Genomic DNA, 20,676 nt, shown 5'->3' with positions numbered 1-20,676 from the left:
AGAATTTCGCTCTTTTGCGGGAAAAAGCGAGAAATTTGGAGCAGACAAGACGGCTAAGTGAGACTCGTTAGTAATCAAACACAAGTCGCTTCGTCTAACCCTAGCGGTAACTGTATTTCTCTTATAGTGGAGAGATGTGCCCATTAATCATACAATTTTGTAATTATCCTCACAAGTGAGAAAAGAATCCTGATGAATTTAAAGCTTGTCTGCGAGGATCATTGCTATATTTGACTTTTATCTGCTGGTGAAATTAAATTTTCTTCCAGTTTCCGTTGTTGTAGCAGAGTTTCGATGCAGAACATCGAGGATTGCACCCTTTCGACTTGTCGACAAGCGATACCGCTCTGCCGGTTACCTAGAGAAGTCGAAGAAAATGGTAAACGTCCTTTTCTAGACTGCCTGGTAAACCGTGACTAATTACGGACTACAGTTTACAGAAAACCGACACATAACGACAGATTACTGGACGAGTCCCGCTTACAGCCCGACATCTCACAAAGCCACAACTATCACTGATTCTAACAAGACGAGCGCAATCAGTGTGCAACACAACAGACAACTTATCCGACGTAAACAAATACCCTGACCGTGTCTTTTCAAAGAAACACTACAACAATTACTTCCCCTAGGTAACCCGGCCTACTGCAACTAACGAAACAAACGACACCGCATCTCCTACCACTACAGCGACCATACCGTACATAAAGGGGGGGGGGATGGGGAGAGGTTGCCATCGTATGGCGTGAAAATTGACATTAAGATCTAGCGGAGGACGCGGACGGCTTTATAACAAGCTTTCGGTATTTTTGTGAAAGTATGGTATCTTTTAGAGATATACGTAACCTTCTCATCGAAAGTTTTGATGACAATGATATTTCCGAGGACGAATTTCTTCTCCTTTACGGTGCAAACACCTCGAAAAACCTAGATTTCCCTTATGACTGCTATGGATCGTTGGACTTAATTGAGATGGACGACAGCGAGTGCTTGGCTAAGTTTCGTTTTCACAAGAGTGATATTCCCGTCCATTTAGAGGCCTTGCAGCTCCCTCAGTCTTTCACGTGCCATCAAGGAATCACTTGTGATGGAGTAGAAGTGCTTTGTATAACACTGAGACGATTTGCTTACCCATGCAGATACAGCGATTTAATTCCACAATTTGGTCGCCCAGTTCCGGAGCTAAGTATGATATCCAACCTCGTGATGCATACAATTTATCAAGAGCACAATCACAGAGTAATTAACACAGTGGAATAATACGCTTCTGAATCCTCCACCTCTTGAAAGCTATGCCCGTGCGATTGACTCTAGAGGAAGTCCGTTACCTAATTGCTTTGGTTTTATAGACGGAACTGTGAGGCCAATTTGTCGACCCGAAAAAAACCAGAGGATCGTTTGTAATGGATATAAGTGAGTACATGGTCTCAAGTACCAGTCTGTTGTCTTGCCTAAAGGCATGATTGCCTTTAGGCAAGACAACAGACTGGTACTTGAGACCATGTACTCACTTATATCCATTACAAACGATCCTCTGGTTTTTTTCGGGTCGACATTTTTCATTTAATTTGTTGCTTTTTATTCTTTTTTTGGAGGGGGAGATTTAGAAGCATTATACCATGACTTCACCAAACTAAAATACTTATTTATCTGTGCTCTTTAAGAGGATAGAAGGTATGATTCAGGTATGCTGACTGATTCTGGTCTTCTTCGCTATCTGGAGCAGCATGCCTTCTCCACAACAAGAGAACCAATGGCCCTGTATGGTGACCCCGCCTATCCCCTACATGTCCACCTCCAAGTCCCTTACAGAGGTGCCGGAATAACACCACAAATGGAGTTGTACAACAAAGTCATGAGCGCCGTTCGTATGTCTGTAGAGTGGCTTTTCGGGGATATCGTCAATTATTGTAAATTTCTCGATTTTAAGAAAAATTTAAAACTCTCCCTTAGTGCAGTTGGAAAAATGTACATTGTGTGTGCCATTCTACGCAATGCCTTGACCGGTATATACACTAACTCTACAGCAGAGTACTTTTCCCTGGACCCTCCAACCATTGAAGATTATTTTTCCTGAACGTTTACATCAATTCATCTGTAAAACATAAACCTTTTCAAAATGTTTGCTTTTAATTACGTAGAAACAAAATTTTGACAAGTAAATAAAATGAAGTGTAGTTAAGCAGAGCGAGTTACTACTAAAGTGATCAAAATATCTGCAACATGCGTCGAATAGTTTGTTTTTAAAAACAATGTCAAATATTAATATGAACCATTTAAATGCTAAAGCAAGTATTCACAACAAAATTAAAGATGCTATGAACAGTACCATGCAAATCAAGCCGAGTTAATTATTTTCTTTCCAGAAGCTTCATAATTATTTTAGACAGCTGCTGCTACATTGAAGCAAACATCTTCGAAAGCTTTACATCTGCTCTTGTTTCTGCTTAGTTTGTTCAATTAAAATTTTCATCATATCCTGATGTTATTTTCTTGACTGATCTTCCCGTTTACTCTCAACTTCAATTCGCTGAATTTGCAGCTGCAATTCTTCCTCTTTCCACTTCTGAAGAAGATTATTTTTTGCGCACGAATATACAATTGCGTCACCTCCACCTCTACGACGTACGTTTTTGCTTTGGTTTCACATTCTCCTCGTCTTGTTCCGCTGCCGTTTCTGTGTTCTGCCCAAGCTCTCTAGGGCTCTGTTTCTCATTTCCACTGCTCAGTTGCGTTGTCAACTTTCTTCTTGACGTTTTCCACGGTGTCTTCAGCTGCTGCTTCCTTTTCGGCTATTTCTTCTAGAGCCTTTTCCACCTCACTCAAATCGCATTCGATTCCACTTGCCTTCTCTTCGTCTCTCATCTTTGCTTTGATTTTCTCGCTCATCAGTGTGTATCTCTCCCTAACAGCACGCTTACTAACTTGAATCGATTTACTGACTAAGAACAGACTCTCCTCCACAGGTGTCAACTACTACCTGCTACATACAAACGACTCATTCACAACATTAACATGACAAACACCACGGACTGAGAAAGACCTAACTTTACCGACTTACACCACTTGAGTCTTACAGCCAGTGACATCACTGCAAAACTGACCAATCATAACCGCCTCCCGGTTAGCTCAATGGATAGACCGCTGGACTGTTGTGCGGGAGGTCGAGGGTTCGAGCCCGGCCGGACCAACACTCAGGGTCTTAAAATAATTGAGAAGAATTTGCTGCCTTTCTATAACATCAAGAAATGGTTAGATATTCTAGTCTTCTCGGATAGGGACGAATAAATGGAGGTCCCGTCTCCTGCAGGGTTGGGGTAGGAGACGTTAATTCCTCACACACGAGATTACCGTGTGATGGATGTCCTCTCCTGGGGTGGGTTTGGTGGGTTTATTAGAGGGCCATATGTTAGAAAACTCTTTATTGGGTTAATCATGTATCTACCCTCTCGAAATAAAGAACATTGTATTGTATTGTATTGTATATTTTATACGGACCTGACTCAGAACAATTGACTTACAACAACTATTCACTTGAATCTGATGATGACTTCCCCTCAGTTATCGAAACGTCAGTCACCATTACCGACCAAAGTTCTTCTCAGGACTACTCTCACCGGGACCATCAGACAACACTATCAAAATTTATTTCATCAAAAACCGACTGTGAACATTCGCACATAACCGCCGCCATTTTGTAAACGACTCAAAAGTCCTCCAGAACGTGGATGACATTCCAGAATTGGTTCACATTAAGCTCGTTTTCGTGGTTATCATTATTTGAGTCATCCCCTTTGTATAGCTCTAAATTATTCAGACAAATCGTCTAGCAATGGAGAAGAGAGGAATGAGCCTGTAGTATCACAAGAGGCCAGACTGCTAAGCCAGATTCAAAATGGCGGCGTTCAAGTTAGAACTTTTCCACAATCTGAATTAAAATTTTTGAAAAGTTCATTTACCCTTTGGAACCACAAAATGGGATGGATCGGAGTTACAATTTCAGATACATGTTATTGGTGGAGATGGCAATCATATGGCTTTAAGTGAGTTCTTCTGAAAAACATTTTACATCGGGAGGATTGAGAACTACAATGAGTGGCTAAAGCAAATGGCACCTCTAGTAGGTGGTCGACAACCCTCCATGCATCAACATAATCAACAGAAATGTTGTTACTCATCTCTTATACATTACTTTCCCCCTAAACAAGGTTGCCAGCGATTAGTTAAGCTTAATCACCGGCCGCTGTTCGGGAACCGGAGCCCGCGCTCCTCAGACAGGCCAGACCGGACCCGAGAGAGCGACGGAAATCGAGCCTAGCGATTAGCGGGGCATTTTGTTAGCACCAGTCAACTTTGAAATGGGGGAGAGGTGGAGTTAACTGAAAGTAAAGGAAAAAATTCAAAAAGTAAGAGAGCGCACCACTCATTGTAGTTTCCTTTCCATTCGCCGCTTCTTCCTCTCGGCTTGTAATAGATAAGTGGATCAACTACTTTTCAATTACCCTTCCAACCGTCCAAACAAAAGCGTTTACTTGCAATATTCGCTATTTCACAGCAGCCTAAGATATCGTTGAAACCGACAAATTATGGATAAACTTGATTCACCTATTCATTGGAATATTTACTACTGTTAAGGAACGAAGATGTAAAGACCTGATCAATTCCTAGCTCAACTTGTACGTACGGAAAAGTAGAACGCTCTACAATGTCAATTTTAGTTTACATAATATGTCGAGTATCATTCGTATTTCGATTGGTTCATATTATCTATTGAAGGACAGACTCAAAAGAGTAACGTCGCGAGTGACAAAATTTTGCTTCGAAGTAATGTAAAACAAATAGCGAGATTCCATGTTGCCGTAGGTCTGTTCAGTAACCAGTGGCGGATCTAGGGAATGGGCCCAGGGGGGCCCTGGCCTCTCCCTTATTTTGGGTAAAAAATAAAGACAGAGGGAAGACATGGAAGAAAGGCCGGCAATTGTACACTCTCTCAAAAAATGGATCACAGAAAACGTCAAAATGTGGTAAGAACAACGTGACACACTTGCCAGCAGTCTTACATGCCACTTTTTTTTCTTACCACAGTTTTACGTCATCTGTGATGAACCTCGTTCCCAGGGTCTCTCATCTCCCCGCCCCTCTCTCGCTCCAGGGGGAGGGAAGACAAGAGACCCTGGGAACGAGGTTGATCTGTGATATATCACTAGACAGACGCATGGCAACCTGGAATCTATTTGTTCAATGGAGACTTTTAAAACTTCATACGTTTATTCTGTGTACGCTGCACAGTAATCGTTCAAAATTGTAAACATTGAGTTGATTTTCGTTGGAAATTAATTTTTTGACCATTTCTTACTCTAGTACTGTCGATAATATTATTATATTTCTCATTCAAATTTCGCGCTAATTGCACGAAAGAGAACGAATGTTTTTTTTCAGCCTAAGCTTCGCACGATTTATAAAAAGAATTCAATTCAATATTAAGTGAGTTCAGTATCAAGAGAAAATTTGTCGTCATATTACTCTTCAAAAGTTTTTCTTCCCCTTATTCTGTACTGAAGATTTGAACCAGAAAAGGAGTGGACCTCGTTTGGCATAAAGATCGATAGAGGTGGTGTTCAGTGAACATGATGCGAGAACCTTGATGTCAATCACACTCTAGTCCAACTACGATGATCGTCGAATTATTTCCCCGAGCTAAATTCCTTTTTTATTTTCTTCTGATTCACTAATAAGTACTTAGGACTCTTCCAATTCTTGGTCTTGCTGACTTCCAGTCACAATTTGTAAGGCCTCTTGCCAAGCGGCCAAGCACTAGGTAGAAAAAAAAAGAATAAGCTTAATATAATTTTGTCTCTACTGCTATTCAAAGGCTAGAGACACCTAGCCTTGTCCGAAGACTCACAGCTGGTTGTCCGGAAGGATCCAGGGCTTAACGAGCCTAGTCTGCGGGCAGGCTCCAATATGTACTGTGGCACGTGCGAGATACAAACCAGCTGGGTAAGTGGCTGGAGAAAATTGCCCTTGGCGAACGCACTTCGAGAGGTTACAGGCACCGCAGTGCCCTGCCCACCTCTTAAACATAAGGATTTGCTGCTACTCCTGAGTGTAAAGGTTGTAGTCTCCCACAGGTGGCCCCTGCGATATGTCAAGGTTCCCTGATACTACACTAGCGCCAATTTAATTTTCGCATGTGTGGGGAGGAGTACTGTCAGAGCAAAGTATCTCGTCAAGAAACTGTACAACGTCTACAACATTCGTTTTTTCCGGTGTCTCTCCTGACTATCCTTACCTCATCTACGAATCCTTTATCCAAACTAAGACGACACGGGGAACCTTACGATCCGATTAGAGGATAGCCACTTACCTCTTGGTAATAAGTGACATGTCTTTCTGAATACTCCGTGAATAGTTCTCTAAAATCAGTTCTCTTGTTTTTGTTCCACCGTTCAATGTCCGCCTTCAGATCAACGTTGGCGCACTCGAGTCGATCACTGCCCACCTCGACGAGTTTTGAAAGCTAACAAAACGTAAAATACTGAGTCAACATTACGGTAACTGAACCTGAAACACGGCATTCACGATTTAAATGATACGCTACTCAAACACCTTTTCACCACAAAATGTTGAAATTGCGAATCACAGCCCTACCGCTTTTTTAAAAAGCAATAGTAACAATAGGCAAAGATAGATATGCATGCACTTTCGACAGAAACTTAAGGCTTGTGACCAAAAGGTTCTCAGCTTTAAGGAATGCCTAATAAACAGAATGGATTCTGAAACCGATTCGAGCTCAACGCATTTAAAAGAAACCTTTTTGTTATTTCACGCCTGTGCAATTGTCAGTCTGTGATTGAGAAAACCTTAGTTGACATCTTGGGTTCCCCCATAACGAACATAATAAGAAAGTAGGTGGCTAGGTTAAGTTCGTGTTAGAGTCGAGTGACCCATCCAGCTGTAGTTTATCTCGGTTTCCATAGCATGAAGCGACTAGGAATACGATCACTCCCCTCTGTATGAAATGCTAGTCCGTCGCAAATATACCCCCTGTATTTCATCAGGCCTTCCTGAAAATTGACCGGCGTCCAATTACTCCTGGGCGGAGAGAGGTATGGGGAGAGTAAAGTGTTTTTTACCCAAGAACACGCCATGGTAACCCAGCCAGTTCTCGAACCCAGACCTCTCGACCCAGCATTTGAGCATTATTTTCTCATAAACCGACGTACGAAAAACAATGAGCGAAAGGGACTGGGACTGGTAAATCCCGTAATAATGACGCAAACTCCTCCCTTCATCGTTTTTGAATGGTTGTTGCTACCAAATTACAATCTCTGGTTCACTGACCTCTTCTATACTGGAGTCCACTCTTTCTCGTTTGTCTTGTTTCGCTTGCTCCGGGTCTTTGTTAAAAAACCCAAAACTGCGTCTACCACCAGTTCCTTTATCAAGCTGAAAAGTATTAGATTCTTTTATTACCATAAAAATGTTTGAGCAAAATTGCTTGCTACCTTTTAGCCTGTATAACAGGTGTAATTTTACTTTGCATTTTCCAGAAAAACGGAGAGAACGGTGAGATTAGAAGTGCAAAGAAAAAAGTAATTTTTTCTTTTTACGCCTCTCACTTCGGGCTCGCCTCGGGCTCGCCTCGCACTCGCCTCTGTTCTGCTGAAAAACGAAGGAAAATTTCGCCTTTTCTGCAGGCTGACTACCATCTAGAAATTTGACTGCTAATATCTGACCTATCGGCACACATGAAAATACCTCATACCTCTTCTTTTTCAGCTTTTTTCCTCGACAGCTCTTCTAAAGTTACTTCGTATTCCATGTGAATGGTATCACGGTGTTTAAGGGTGCTCTGTATGGGTTCAATATTTCACAGTGAGTGTCGAGCAGTAAAATGAGAGGATTTTGTCCGTTGTAAATGGTTTTCACAAGCCCACTGTTATAACAAACTTAAACGTGGAGGCGCGCTAAATAAGGAAGTCTTCCCTGGGAAGACCTAGGCTCATTTGTCACTCACCGTTGACGTGTGCGGGTCAAATTTAAATACTGGTAGACGAACAAAAGGAGCTAATGAGATATCTATTGTTTACTTCCACCAGCATGGTGGCAATGAGGTAAGGTGCGAACCACCTACTTCGATCTCAAATTTACCGCCACAAATAAAGACAGTTTCCATTGGAGAAAGGAAATACAAATCTCAAAAATTCTTGTATTGTGATGAAGACAACAATTTTGAGGAATGCGCCCGCTGTTCACTGCGTTGGAGTAGCTGTAGCTCAAGCTGACTTGACTCTAAGAGTTCTACATCACACGACGGTTGATTGACAAATGGTCCAGTGGGACCTAAGGCTCCTTTTATAGCACGCCTTCGTCAGCGCCTTCGCCAGCGGTCCATCTGCATACTAGGCTTCAGTCCCCTCGCGTTGCCGTTTTTAATAGGGACTTTGTGCACTGAGAGTTTTGTGGACGGTATGTTTTACGTCGTCAATTCGCAGGTTTCATTTCGTTTTGTTGTCGTTTTATCGTCGGTAGTTAGCTTTAGTGGAATTTAACATAGTTCTGTTTCAGAAACCATTGGTTACAAATAAATTGTATGGTTCGTGTGACCGTTTTGAAATGTTACCGGTGCATTCGTTACACCTACCTTGATGGCATCTGCGTAGAGCACATATTCATGTATGGGTTCCATAAATCTTGGATCTTGAGCTTTTAGCTAAACAAAAACAAATCCTTTGTTTGACACAGGAAAGGAGGTATATATATATATATATATATTTGTATTTCAGCCATTTTAATCCACTCTAAATTTTGGGAAACACCTATAAACTACAAACGTTGCTGCTAAAAAGTGGTGCTTAGTAAATTGGTGTTACAGTACTGAAAATGAAGCTGGAGAGGTACAACGGCCAAGTGAAATTTTTCACTAACAAATAGGCAAAATTTTTAGCAATGGGGTCTTAAATATGTGGTTTGTTGTACGTGTAAAGCAGCCTAGAATTTTTTTTTTTTTGCGTGTTTGAGAATATCAAAACCCTTCTTCACATTGTTTACTCTAACCACACATCTGTTGCTTAACAAGGAAACCTCACCAGTGTCTTTAGAGCAGAGCTGTTCTTGTCAAAGGCACTTGCCATGGCATGCAGTGGATCCGCTAACTTATGTTCGGCGTCTGCCCACAGATTGAAGATTGGTATGTACTCTTTGTAGCTTTCTAGAAGATCTGTAAATAGCATCACAGATTTGTCATTTAACCCTCAATTAACACCCTGACATCAGTGTCTATATTCTCCATACTGTTCTCTACACATTTCCTTCGGTGATGACAAGGAGAATTTGTTCATCAATCAAAGCTTTTTAGGTTGGCGATCATTTCCTTTATCCTCATACATATAATAAATAATTGAGCAGTATTATAGTAAGGAGAAATTGAATAAAATCATTCAGCGTGGAATTGCGAGTTGAAAACGAGGCTAACTGACATTGTTTCGCATTAACGTATTCATAACAACTATAAGAAATGCTGTTTTCTTTTGAAATTCTTTCTTGTTTTTATTCAATTATGCGATTCAAGGAAAATCCATTACTTGACTCGTGAATTCCGCATTAAATTGTACTTGAAAGCCGATATAACACTCATCGCTTTGCGATTCGTGCGATAACGGTTTTCGCATGCAATTTAATGCGGAATTCCCTCATCAAGTAATGAAACTTCCTATAATACCTGGGGGTGCATTGGTACTACAGTCGTACCTCGATTATCCGGGCTCGTTGGGACTAGACGAAATAGTCCGGATAATCGAGTGTCCAGATAATCAAGAATGTGAATATTCATGAGGAACAAAAACTGATTAAATCAAGAAAGCGGCATTTAATCCTGAAACAGAACATTTCCTGATCGTATTCACTGTCCTGCGTGAATACCTCAACACGTGTGCATTAACAATTAAAACTTCTGAGAAATGTTTTTACAGTGACCTAAAATGTTGAAGTAAATCAGTTTGTCTTAAGGTTACCGTGCACCTTCAGGGGTGTCTCGCGTGCAGGCGATGTAGCGCATCCGGTTTAAACAGTAGATATCTAAGCCCCTATGTCAGATTAGAGCTTATAGGACTGGCTATCAGACTATACCCGAAATTTTGAATAAAATGAATTGTCGAGTTTTTCACGACTTCTAAATGTGAGCGCCCGAATCACCTTTTGAACGTTACATGTCAAAGCGAATTTTGTTTGTCGCTTATTTAATGTGTTCCTCCGTTTCCGGGGCCAAAGCGCTAAAAAAATGTGTCTGCGATTTGCCATATTCAATTTCAGTGAAAAGTTACAGAACATTTTTGAAATAGAATTAAAAAAATGTGGAGTGATCGTACAAAAATCGCTCTTGAAAAAAAAGTATTTAGAAATAAAAAATTCGGAAACACGTTTTTGTTGTTTATATGTAAAACTTGCTACTGTCAAAATTTGAGAGCTCTTAAAAGGTGATTCAGGTGCTCGCATTTAGAAGTCGTGAAAAATTCGATAATTCATTTTTTTCCAAAATGTTTGGTATAGTCTGACAGCCAGTCCTATAAGCTTTAATTTGATATAGGGGTTTAGATATCTACAGTTTAAACCGGACGCGCTACATCGCTTGCACGCCTGACACCCCTGAAGGTGAACGGTAACCTTAAAGAAGAACATCGCCTTTACTTCACTTTTCAATGCTGTAGTTATAAAAAGAATTTGGCTAATAAATATTCATGAAAAAACTGGGACTAGAGAAAAAGTCCGGATCATTGATAAATCCGGATAATTGAGGTCTGGATAATATTGAGGTCTGGATAATTGGAGTCTGGATAATTGGGGTCTGGATAATTGGGGTCTGGATAATTGAGGTCTGAATAATATTGAGGTCTGGATAATTGAAGTACAACTGTGTCACAAACAAGTAAGAGATAGTTTTAACACCAGAAGCTAAATTCTGTCACATGGACAAAGATTTTCTTGAAACATCTACAACTCACTTGTGGTGAGTTATCTCTACCACCTGTTCCTATACCATGTTGCTGCAAGTTGTTGCCTGGCATCGCAACACTAAATCTCTGAAAGAAACTTTGAACTCTAATAAAAAAGCAGTGGTTTCTCACCAAATCTGTCCTTTGCTATCTTGTCAGAAACAGCCTCTATGGCCAGCACCTTTTCTCTAAAAGCTTTTGTATAATCTGCCATTTCTTGAAATTCAGGCTCTCTGCTTTTCAACATCCATGAAGATGCCATGTTTTTCATGGAATCACTCATTCTACTCATCAAACCTGGGCCCTGTTTCTTGACTGATGTTAGTTCCTGAATTTACAACAAGAAAAGAAATAAAAATTAATTACAAATCTTTATAAAATAAATGAGACTTTAAAACCATAACCAAGGAATAACTTAGAAAAATAAACTGTAAGCAGCAGAGTGACATCCTGGGAGCCTCAAAACTGGCTCTAACACAATACTGGTATATTACGTTGTCCATGAAAATGATCTTATACACGAAGGCGCGCTATAAAAGGAGCCTTAGGTCCCACTGGACCATTTGTCAATCAACTGTTGTGTGATGTAGAACTCTTAGAGTCAAGTCAGCTTGAACTACAGCTACTCCAAAGCAGTGAACAGCGGGCGCATTCCTTAAAATTGTTTTATGCCTTCATCACAATACAAGAATTTTTGAGATTTGTATTTCCTTTCTCCAATGGAAACTGTCTTTATTTGTGGCGGTAAATTTGAGATCGAAGTAGGTGGTTCGCACGTTACCTCATTGCCACCATGCTGGTAGAAGTAAGCAATATAGATATCTCATTAGCTCCTTTTGTTCCTCTACCAGCATTTGAATTTGACCCGCACACGTCAATGGTGAGTGACAAATGAGCCTTGGTCTTCCCAGGGAAGACTTCTTTATATAGCATGCCTTCGTGTTTAACCTTTTACACTGTGCCAATTTAGTATGCAAGTTTTCCAAACTGTTCTCTACACATTTCCCATGGCACTTCTCAGGAGAATTTGTCTCAGCCAATCACGAACGTCTTGAGCTTGCCATAATTTCCTTTACTCTCATGACTTTGATTCAGGGGTGATACCATTGGGGGAAATAAGATGCTTATCCACTCCTAAGGTTTAAAAAGTTAAGAATAGACAAACTTGTAAGCTGAAGAGTGTTGCCTTGATTTACACAACACCCAAATCTTTTAACCACCTTGTGTGGTAGCCAGAGGGGAGAATTCACAAACAGATCATGGAGCTTACAGGATTAAGAACACTTACCCATGTTTTAGCTGTAAGGAAGACTTGGAAATTGTCATTAAAGGACATCACAGGGTGATCTGCAATCCTACTAACAAACTTGTTGAGCGCTATTTGTCGTGATTTCAAAAATTCAGGTGAAAAGCGATCAAAGTGCTTCGAGAATGAATGCTTCTCTGGGAGTGGCTGGAAGGATAATAAATCACAATAAGATTACAAATAGAGATAGATTATCACCATAAACACAGACAAAAAAATTTACCTCCAATGTTGCTTGTAACAACTGAATAACAAATTCAATTGCTTTAAATACAATCATCAAGCAAACAGACCAAAGAGAGAGAGCAAATGTTCAATTTAAGAATTGTCCTAGTTTCTCTGACCAATTGCAAGGCATTTTCAAGGCAACACAGATTTTTTTAAAATTTTATAGCCCATAAATTACTTGAATGGCTTTCAGTTAGCCTGACAAATGAGACAACTGACATAGTATCAACATGATGAAGCGAATCAAAACCAAGGTGACACAGTAACACGGCTTGATCAAAAAGTCTTTATGTAGTTTAACAACTGCATCACTAAGTGGAGGTTGGGTGTCTGAAATATCCAGGAGCTTCCACTATTGACAGCCAGCTCCTAGCTGGAGACTTCTCCCATGGCTGGCAAATCCTGGCAACCCAGCCATGAGCCCCCACACAGGAAAGGGAAACAGGCACCCATCACACTGAATAAACAGTGGAAAGAGGGAGGGAATGCGTGAGGAAAAACTGCCTGGGAATGCTGCAAGTACATGTTCAAAGCACACACAAGAGCACCTCAAATGAAGAGCACATCGAATTCCAATGCATGCGTATTTGCAAAAATACTGCTTACAACTAAAACACTTACGCTCTTAGCTGTTAACTCCATTAAATTACATTTTTAAAACTGCACTTAGTTTCATGTGATATTACTCATATTTCTTTGAAACTTTAAGCCTAGGAGCAGGCCCTCATGACTACCACTGCTAAATGTAGGTTCCTCTGTCTGCAGGAAGCTTTGAGAAAGTTTGGAGAGAGGTTTGCCAGACCTCTCACCAGCTTGCATTGCTTAGGATTTCACAACTTCTAGCAGGCAAAGAAATGCTTGTTCCAGAGTGCTTATGATAAAGGCCTGCTTGCAGGCAATGAAACTTGCTGGTTTGTGATTTGAGAGGATAATACACTTACAGGAATTATGTGTGTGGGATAACTCTCTTCCAATCTCTGTCTCAGCCACAAGAAGTCTTGATATCTTCTTCTAACACTGTATTCTGGGTGGTCAAATTGTCCCCTTGTGGTCTGTGTTAGGAAAAAAGGATTGTACAGATCATGACTTGTATTTGGTAGCCTAACAATAGCCTAACAGTGCTTTCAATAAGACCCAGCACCCGCCAGAGCTCCAGAGGGTATTCTGTTGTGAGTCACCGGGTATATTTCACCCCGCTCAAGCCGCAGTCACCACGCTAAGTCGCAATCAAGTTGCTCTCCCATGGGTGTTGTACTGAGTTAGCCACCTATTTCAAATCTTATTGAAAGCACTGCTTTCTGGCCACCTCAGAGAACTCTCAGCCTAAATTTCATTATAACATAACTAAAGCAAAGTGCATGCTCTGATTGGTTAATTCAGCATCTACTATTTGCCCACGGGTGCATGCTGCTGATGTGAGCAAATGCTAAGACTATTTTTCCGTGTGCGCATGTTTTTTTTGATCACGTAAGATTTGTTAAATAAAAGGGAACTCTTGTTCCAATGTATCAGTGTTATGTTATAAAACAAATGGTGAACGCCATAGCATGTACTTTTGAGTTGTGGATGCACTTGGGAGGTTTGCTAAGCACTCAAGAAGCTAGAGTCGCACTTGGCTATTGCCTCGTGCAACTCTTACACTTCTCTCGTGCTTAGCAACCTCCTGCGTACATCCATAACTCAATAGTACATGCTATGGCGTTCACCATTTGTTAAATAGCCTTAATTTTTTTTTTACAGACTTTCTCCATACAATATGAATGCAATGTCAAGCAGACAAGTTATGAGAAAAAGAACATTATTATGCAAATGCCCTAAGTAGAGTACAAATAATGCACAACTTGAGTACAAAGATCACACAATATTGGACAGTTGGTTATTTTGTAATGTAAAAAACCTGTTTAGGCTATCCGCTGTGTGTGCAAAACTTCTCTATTGGGTTCCATTGTCCCTTAGAAGGAATACATGTAACATAGAGCATTTGGATAATAGAAATGACTCCTTGTATGTATTTTGATTTGCTCTACAGGTCCATCAAAAAACGGCATAACTCGTACAAAAAGTCAGTGATACTACATACCAAAATGTCTGATAAGATTTTTATATCAAATGGGGGAATAATAGTCAATCCAATACCAAATTCTCCAAACTTTATGACAATTCTCTGACAGAGAGTAAAGAGAATTAACCCATTGACGTCCGGTGCGCCCGGAAATAAAACCCCTCTGAAAATCCAGTGCGCCCTTATGCACCCTGTCAGATATGACTCGTTTTTATTGGCTGTAGCTAAGAAACCGTAGTCCCCTGGGTATTGAAATATATCTGAATGTGACCTGCATAAATTAACCTTTCATTTGATGTTATGTTTTCCATTCTGCAATTCGTGTGTGATTTTTAGCGAATTTTTGAAAATAGCATTCAGTATTTTAGCATGGCTTCTCGCGGATTTGACGATACTTCGCGTTCTTCCAATGAAGAAGAAATCTTTCCTGGTTTTTCTCTCTCGAAGTGGCTGAAATTCGACAGGAACGGCAGAGAAGGCTACAAGAAAAATCTGCGTGATGTTGATCGAGAAATCAGGTAGATCTTTGATTTCGGGAAGCGCTAAGGGGGAACAAACTCCGATGTCCATATTTTTGCTAGCAAAGAAGGAGAAGACGATGAAGTAGATAGCAACAATGAAGATATGCCTTTGGGGTTCAATGGTCAAACACATTGAGTGAAATTGACATCGAAGAGTTTACCATAATTTCCTCATGGCCCAACGAAAGATCTGGGCGAGGGTGCAACATCGAAAGATTTCCTTAATCTTTTCATCGACGATGGGAGAAAGCAAAGTGATAGACGCGCCTTCGAAACATATGCTTGTGAGCAATGCGGCGTTGCATTATGTCAGCAAATGCATGGCGAACTCTCCTGCTTTTCAAAATTGCACAGAGGAAATTAACTCTTAAAAAACACTTAACCTTTGATCTTAAATTGTACCTTGTTTTTTTTTCGTTCTTTGGAGCGCTGTATTAGGCCGTAAAGCCCAATTTCATTTCACCTTCACTTTGCGAGTCGCAAACTGGTCAAAGATAAAAACAACTTTCTTTGTTTGGTGTAATCTAAGCTTTGTTCATAGTCTCTAACTGAAAGGGTTCTATTCAATCGATAGTTATTTCATTCTTCAATACTTCCATAGACAATTTTCTGCCAGGTCTGTGTAGGCTTAACTCGTAACTTCTAGTTTTTTTTTACCTCGTGACGTTCATGATGTCAGCACTGGCAGCAAATTCAAATTTGATCTGTGCAAGAAAACTTACGAATTTCACTCTCTTACCCGTGAGATGGCCTGTTTTAATGCAAAATTTTTCTGACTAATTCTTTTTGTTTGCATTTCTGCTGAGTTAAGAGCAGCAATTCAGACTTACTGTGGTTTTAAGATGTTTTCATTTCCTTGTACATAGTAGGTAGTACAGTGATGGCCACTTTGTTTACTTGATGTCCATACTTTAATATTTTTTTTAAAAAAGCATAACATACATCTTCAGTATTTAAGCAGTTTAAGTAATTCTTTATTGTATTGGCAATCATGTTTTAAAGTTTCACTGCTGAAGAGTAAAACCAAGACATAAAATGGTAAATTTGTTTGGACCATGTGGTTTTTTTTAATTTGACAGCCATTTTGTCTGGATTTTCAGGGGTGGTCTGGGCTGAGGGCTTTGGACCCTATTGGGTTAATAATAAGATCTTAAGAGTGAAAGGGCTAACTTCTGTCAGTTTATGCTGTGATTTCTCTGAACAAAAGTCTTTCTTTTGTAACCTGTTTCTATACTATTACACATGAAGAATATGGACACCAACCTTTGTTGTCACACTGTAACTGACATAGCCATCCACATGTTTTTCTGGATCATCAACTGCCACATGTAAATCCTTCACTTGGCCTACATCATCCTCATACCCTCCAATCCTGAACGACTCCAGGAAAGGTGTGTTTTTCTCTGCTGAAGAAGTGTCCAAGTCAATGGAATGCCCTGAGTGATCTTCTACTCCAGGACTCTATAAAATGGTAGTGGAAGAAAAGTGAGCAATAAACTGTGGTCTCGACACAATTTGTTACAAGTGGGTACTGGATTTTTCTGATTAGGCATTCTAGCTCAAATAAATGCTAAAATAAAGTACAAAGTTGACAAACACCAAGCTTAGAGTAAGCATATTATATGCCGCTCTCATTGTGCTTACTACATTTCAACTTCATCTGTGATTTAATTTACTGAACAGAAGCACAGCAAAATGAAATCTATTTGTTAAAGAGAACCTAACAAATTTGAGGTGTCATCCTGGCTTCACACTTGAACATCTTAACTACTGAACCGGAAAAGTTATAAGGATGCATCTAACTTACGCGTACAATTTCAAAACATTATATCCAGAATCACGTGAGTAGAGTAAACAAATTCAAGGCTCTAACATAGCCTGCACTGAGCGACACATCCTCTCTATTAAGGAGAATTGCACGTTAAATGGTTAAATTGTACAAAGAATACGAGACAAAATCAGAGCGAAGTTCAAACAAAATATTTTTTAAAATGTTTGGACACAACTTCATACAACGCTAAATTATTTCAAGTAATAAAATGCTCAATGCACATGTGCTAAAATATTCCAAATTGCACTCTTATGCGAGGCATTATTTTTATAAACTTGCGTCGCTATAAGAATCTTGCCTAACGCTTTGAATACAAAAAAAATAGACTGGTTGAGTAAATTCTTGGATGGCCCTTTGGTGAAAGACCATTGCAAAAGACATGATGGGGACAAAATCTACGATTAACGGGTTCACGTGGCAAAAATGACCCAAAACACAAGAACATGTAATCATCAATCAAGTAAAAAAACACGGCTTAAATCTGCTGACTTACATCTGGTAAGACGGCTTCTTCTCTCGGAACGTCATCGTGTTCTTCGTTCTCAAAAGGATTGAAGGTGTCAATTTCGTCCGCCATATTGCAAATCGTTATGAAAATAGTCGTACAGTGTTCGGAAACATTCGGAGCTTCATAGAAAATCTGAAATACCCCGACACAATACGAAGTTTTCCGAAGATACTCGAGGACAGCCGATAGTTTGTTTTTGCTTCTGCCATTTTGTTTCTTTTAAGAAGACGCTCGTGAACTTTTTGCAATGGCAGAAGTACAGCTGTTAGTTTTGGGCCCAGAAGGTGTCGGAAAAACTGTTATGCTGAAAAGGCTTCAAATGTTAACTGCCCAGCAGAATTTAGCGCAAGCCCAACACAAGCAAGATATTGGCGAGACACCTTCAACAATTCCCACAATTGGAGTGAATTTGGTCACTGTAACATACGTTAGAAAGAAATATACCTTCAGGGAACTTGGAGGAGCAATGGGACCAATTTGGAGTAATTATTTCAAAGACGCAAGCCATTTAGTGTACATTATAGACACGGCAAATCAGACCCAGGTAGCATCTTCTTGTATTCAACTCCTTGAAGTGCTCGCCTCGAAACAGACCCAACATATGCCCGTTCTTCTGATTTTCAACAAGATTGATTCACCAGATCGCCTGAGTGTGAGTGAAATAAGCGCTTTAATAAGACTTAGAGAGATATCAGCAAACGCCAGGCAAGACATTACAGTTTTGGAGTGCAGTTTTCGCGAAGGGACAGGCTTAAATCAAATTTTAAAATGGCTGCAGGAGAAATGTTCGAAGTAAAATGAAATAAACACCTGTTTTGAAGCATCTTTTGTTTCCTTTGGTGTTTAATAGAAAAAACATTTATCTCTTGGTTTTCCAAGGTTCTGAGCCTATCAAAACACAAGTAACCAAGGTGTAAAATTCCTGTTCTTGGAAAACGAATTACTTTTATCTTTGGGTTATCTATGGTTAAATTACTTTTTTATCTATTCAAAATTTTTGTTTTGATCTGGTGACGTCACTCCATGTAAATCACAGATGATGTCACAATGTGACAAGAATAAAAAAAGAGGTCCATGAGCTGTAGATGCGTGTCACTGATGTTCTTGCTATGATCTATATCACTGAACAGTATAAGCTGGCAACATGGACTTTATTGTTTTGTGTAATAAAGTAGCAAAATGTTGTTAGAAGTGATGTCACCTATGCATTTATCCTCCAACAGATGATAAGTAGGAACCAATCAAAATGTGTGCATAATTTAGCTTATTAATTAGTACAGATGTAATGCACTGATGGTGTGTGTGTGCGACCAATTAAGGTTATCAACCCCAGGCACCGTCAGCCACAAAATTCTTTAATATGCTTCCTGGTTCTAAAACAGATTACTGTATGTGTCGGCTCAGTTACACTTAGTTTGAAAGTATCCGCAGAATGGTGTCAATGAACCAGTGGTTTTGCCCACTTGATAGTCTGAGTCAGTAAACAAGGTGAGCCAGGTCTGGCAGACTTCCTCCAGCTAACTTTCCTTGCTAACTTGAACTGATTCAGGGGCAAATGGCGTGTTCCATATTTTCAGTGAAAGCCCTGTCGCTGGCGAGGGCTGGCTGAATTGAACACCTCTTGGGTAAAAAAAAGCTCCTGCCCCAACAGGAGTCTGGCTGCAGATTAGGGTACCTGATCTGTTGTTGCCACGTCTGCTTTATTCAGACATGACACTCCTAATTAGATTGAAAATTGTTACTTCAAACAATAGAAAAAGCCTATATGCTGCCACTGTTCACTTCCTGATCAAGGCATCAAGCCCAGAAACACACCTTGTGAAAGATGACAAGTAGTGAAGTCGTATGCACTGACTCAGAGAACAAGAACTAAAATTAACCTCTGAGGGGTAAACCCTGCGTAGCCCAATTATGGGAGTGCCCCCAGGTTATGCTGGTGTATTTTTTTAATGTTAAGCCCAAAAGCTTTGACCACCTAACCCTAACTCAAGATTCAAAGACACTTCATTAGTTGTGTTTGGGTTCATGGTGAGGTACCGGTGTGCCAGCTTCTTTAATTCATTGGACCCAACATTGAGAGAAGTATCCCCTCTCCAGCACCCTGGCACCATTGTGGTACCACATTATTGGGTAAGATACTTAGTAAGTTTCACATTGCCTCTTGGGGTCGGACAGTTATCCAATGGTTCAAGAGTACATTGGAACCATGTAAATACGGTAACCAATGGGCCAAAACAAATTGGCTGTATTACCAGAGCAAGATCAAATGTCTTAATCTCTTTGCTAGTTGCCTATATATGCAGATGTCAGCATCATGAATTATTTCTTGTATCCTGTTTGCAATGAAAACAGGTAGAAGTGATTGAATGGGCTTTTTGCTCGGTAAATGACAGAGGTCAATGAAAACAACCTGTCACAGGCATTTTGGTCTTCTGAATTCAACACTAGTTTCTTTGTTATCAGGGTGAAATTATAAAGAATTCTATGATGGGATTTTAGAATTGGGATGTTGGCCATATTAATGGGTGACTGCTGCACCACAAGGGTGTTTTACAAGAACACGTATCACTGTATTTGTGGCCGTTATAACAAGGTGACCACATTATGGAGGTAACTGTGTTGCCATAGTACTGAGGTGACTGTATTTGTGGGGTGGCTGTTGGGTGGGGTTGACCACTGTAGTTGTATTCTTTGTTGCTTTAAGGTGGCTCGTACCGGTTTTCATATTTTTGATGGTTTGAAACTTTGAACGAATACAACAGAAAGACTGACCAAGGCCAGTTGAATACTTTTACGGGGTTGAATTACATAATCATTGGTTATCCAAAAATAAGTGTCATTTCGTCACTAGCAGTTTCCATGGCAACGCTTTCATAGGCTTATTAAGATGCATTTTTTAGCTTGTGGCTTAAATAATTCGAAAACTAACCTGGTGACCCCCTGATTTTTTTCAGTGATTGCTTTTGGTACTTGAAAAGGAAAATGCACAAAGATTTTTAAAAAATTGTACGGCGCGGAGTTCAGAAAATCTACAAAAAGGACAATTGTCACACATCACAAATTTTCTTCCGTAGAATTTTCTAGTTTTTTTTCTGATGATTCCTTTCGACGTTATTATCATATTGGAACAATAAAAAGAAGAGGTCACCGGACTTGTTTTCATGCAATAGCTTTCGTGAGTTTCGCAATTTCCACGCGCGTTTTAAAAATCTGGATTCTATAAGAT

General features: G+C 40.0%; 2 protein-coding genes and 2 pseudogenes across 2 annotated transcripts; 2 read left to right on the top strand and 2 right to left on the bottom strand.

The window, feature by feature from the left end:
- Positions 1-819: 819 nt before the first annotated feature.
- On the top strand, positions 820-1,567 carry LOC148720444 (uncharacterized; annotated as a pseudogene).
- Positions 1,568-2,133: 566 nt separating this feature from the next.
- On the bottom strand, positions 2,134-3,488 carry LOC111337834 (uncharacterized; annotated as a pseudogene).
- A 1,761-nt stretch (positions 3,489-5,249) lies between these two features.
- LOC111337837 (sorting nexin-7) lies at positions 5,250-17,560 on the bottom strand. The gene is made up of 11 exons (XM_022944205.2): positions 17,436-17,560; positions 16,375-16,572; positions 13,470-13,580; positions 12,283-12,447; positions 11,127-11,322; positions 9,093-9,223; positions 8,648-8,716; positions 7,769-7,855; positions 7,345-7,449; positions 6,368-6,520; positions 5,250-5,814 (listed from the first exon to the last, which is right to left on the bottom strand). Exons 1-11 carry the CDS (start codon positions 17,517-17,519, stop codon positions 5,740-5,742), a joined length of 1,374 nt encoding a protein of 457 aa, XP_022799940.1. The 5' UTR covers positions 17,520-17,560; the 3' UTR covers positions 5,250-5,739.
- A 128-nt stretch (positions 17,561-17,688) lies between these two features.
- Positions 17,689-18,641, top strand: LOC111337839 (ADP-ribosylation factor-like protein 16). Its single transcript, XM_022944208.2, has one exon. It carries the CDS (start codon positions 17,698-17,700, stop codon positions 18,244-18,246), a length of 549 nt encoding a protein of 182 aa, XP_022799943.1. The 5' UTR covers positions 17,689-17,697; the 3' UTR covers positions 18,247-18,641.
- Positions 18,642-20,676: the final 2,035 nt, after the last annotated feature.

Source organism: Stylophora pistillata, chromosome 11 (genome assembly GCF_964205215.1).
Source record: "Stylophora pistillata chromosome 11, jaStyPist1.2, whole genome shotgun sequence".
NCBI lineage: Eukaryota > Metazoa > Cnidaria > Anthozoa > Scleractinia > Pocilloporidae > Stylophora > Stylophora pistillata.
Note: the sequence above shows the minus strand (reverse complement) of the source record. Positions and strands in the feature narration are given on the sequence as shown.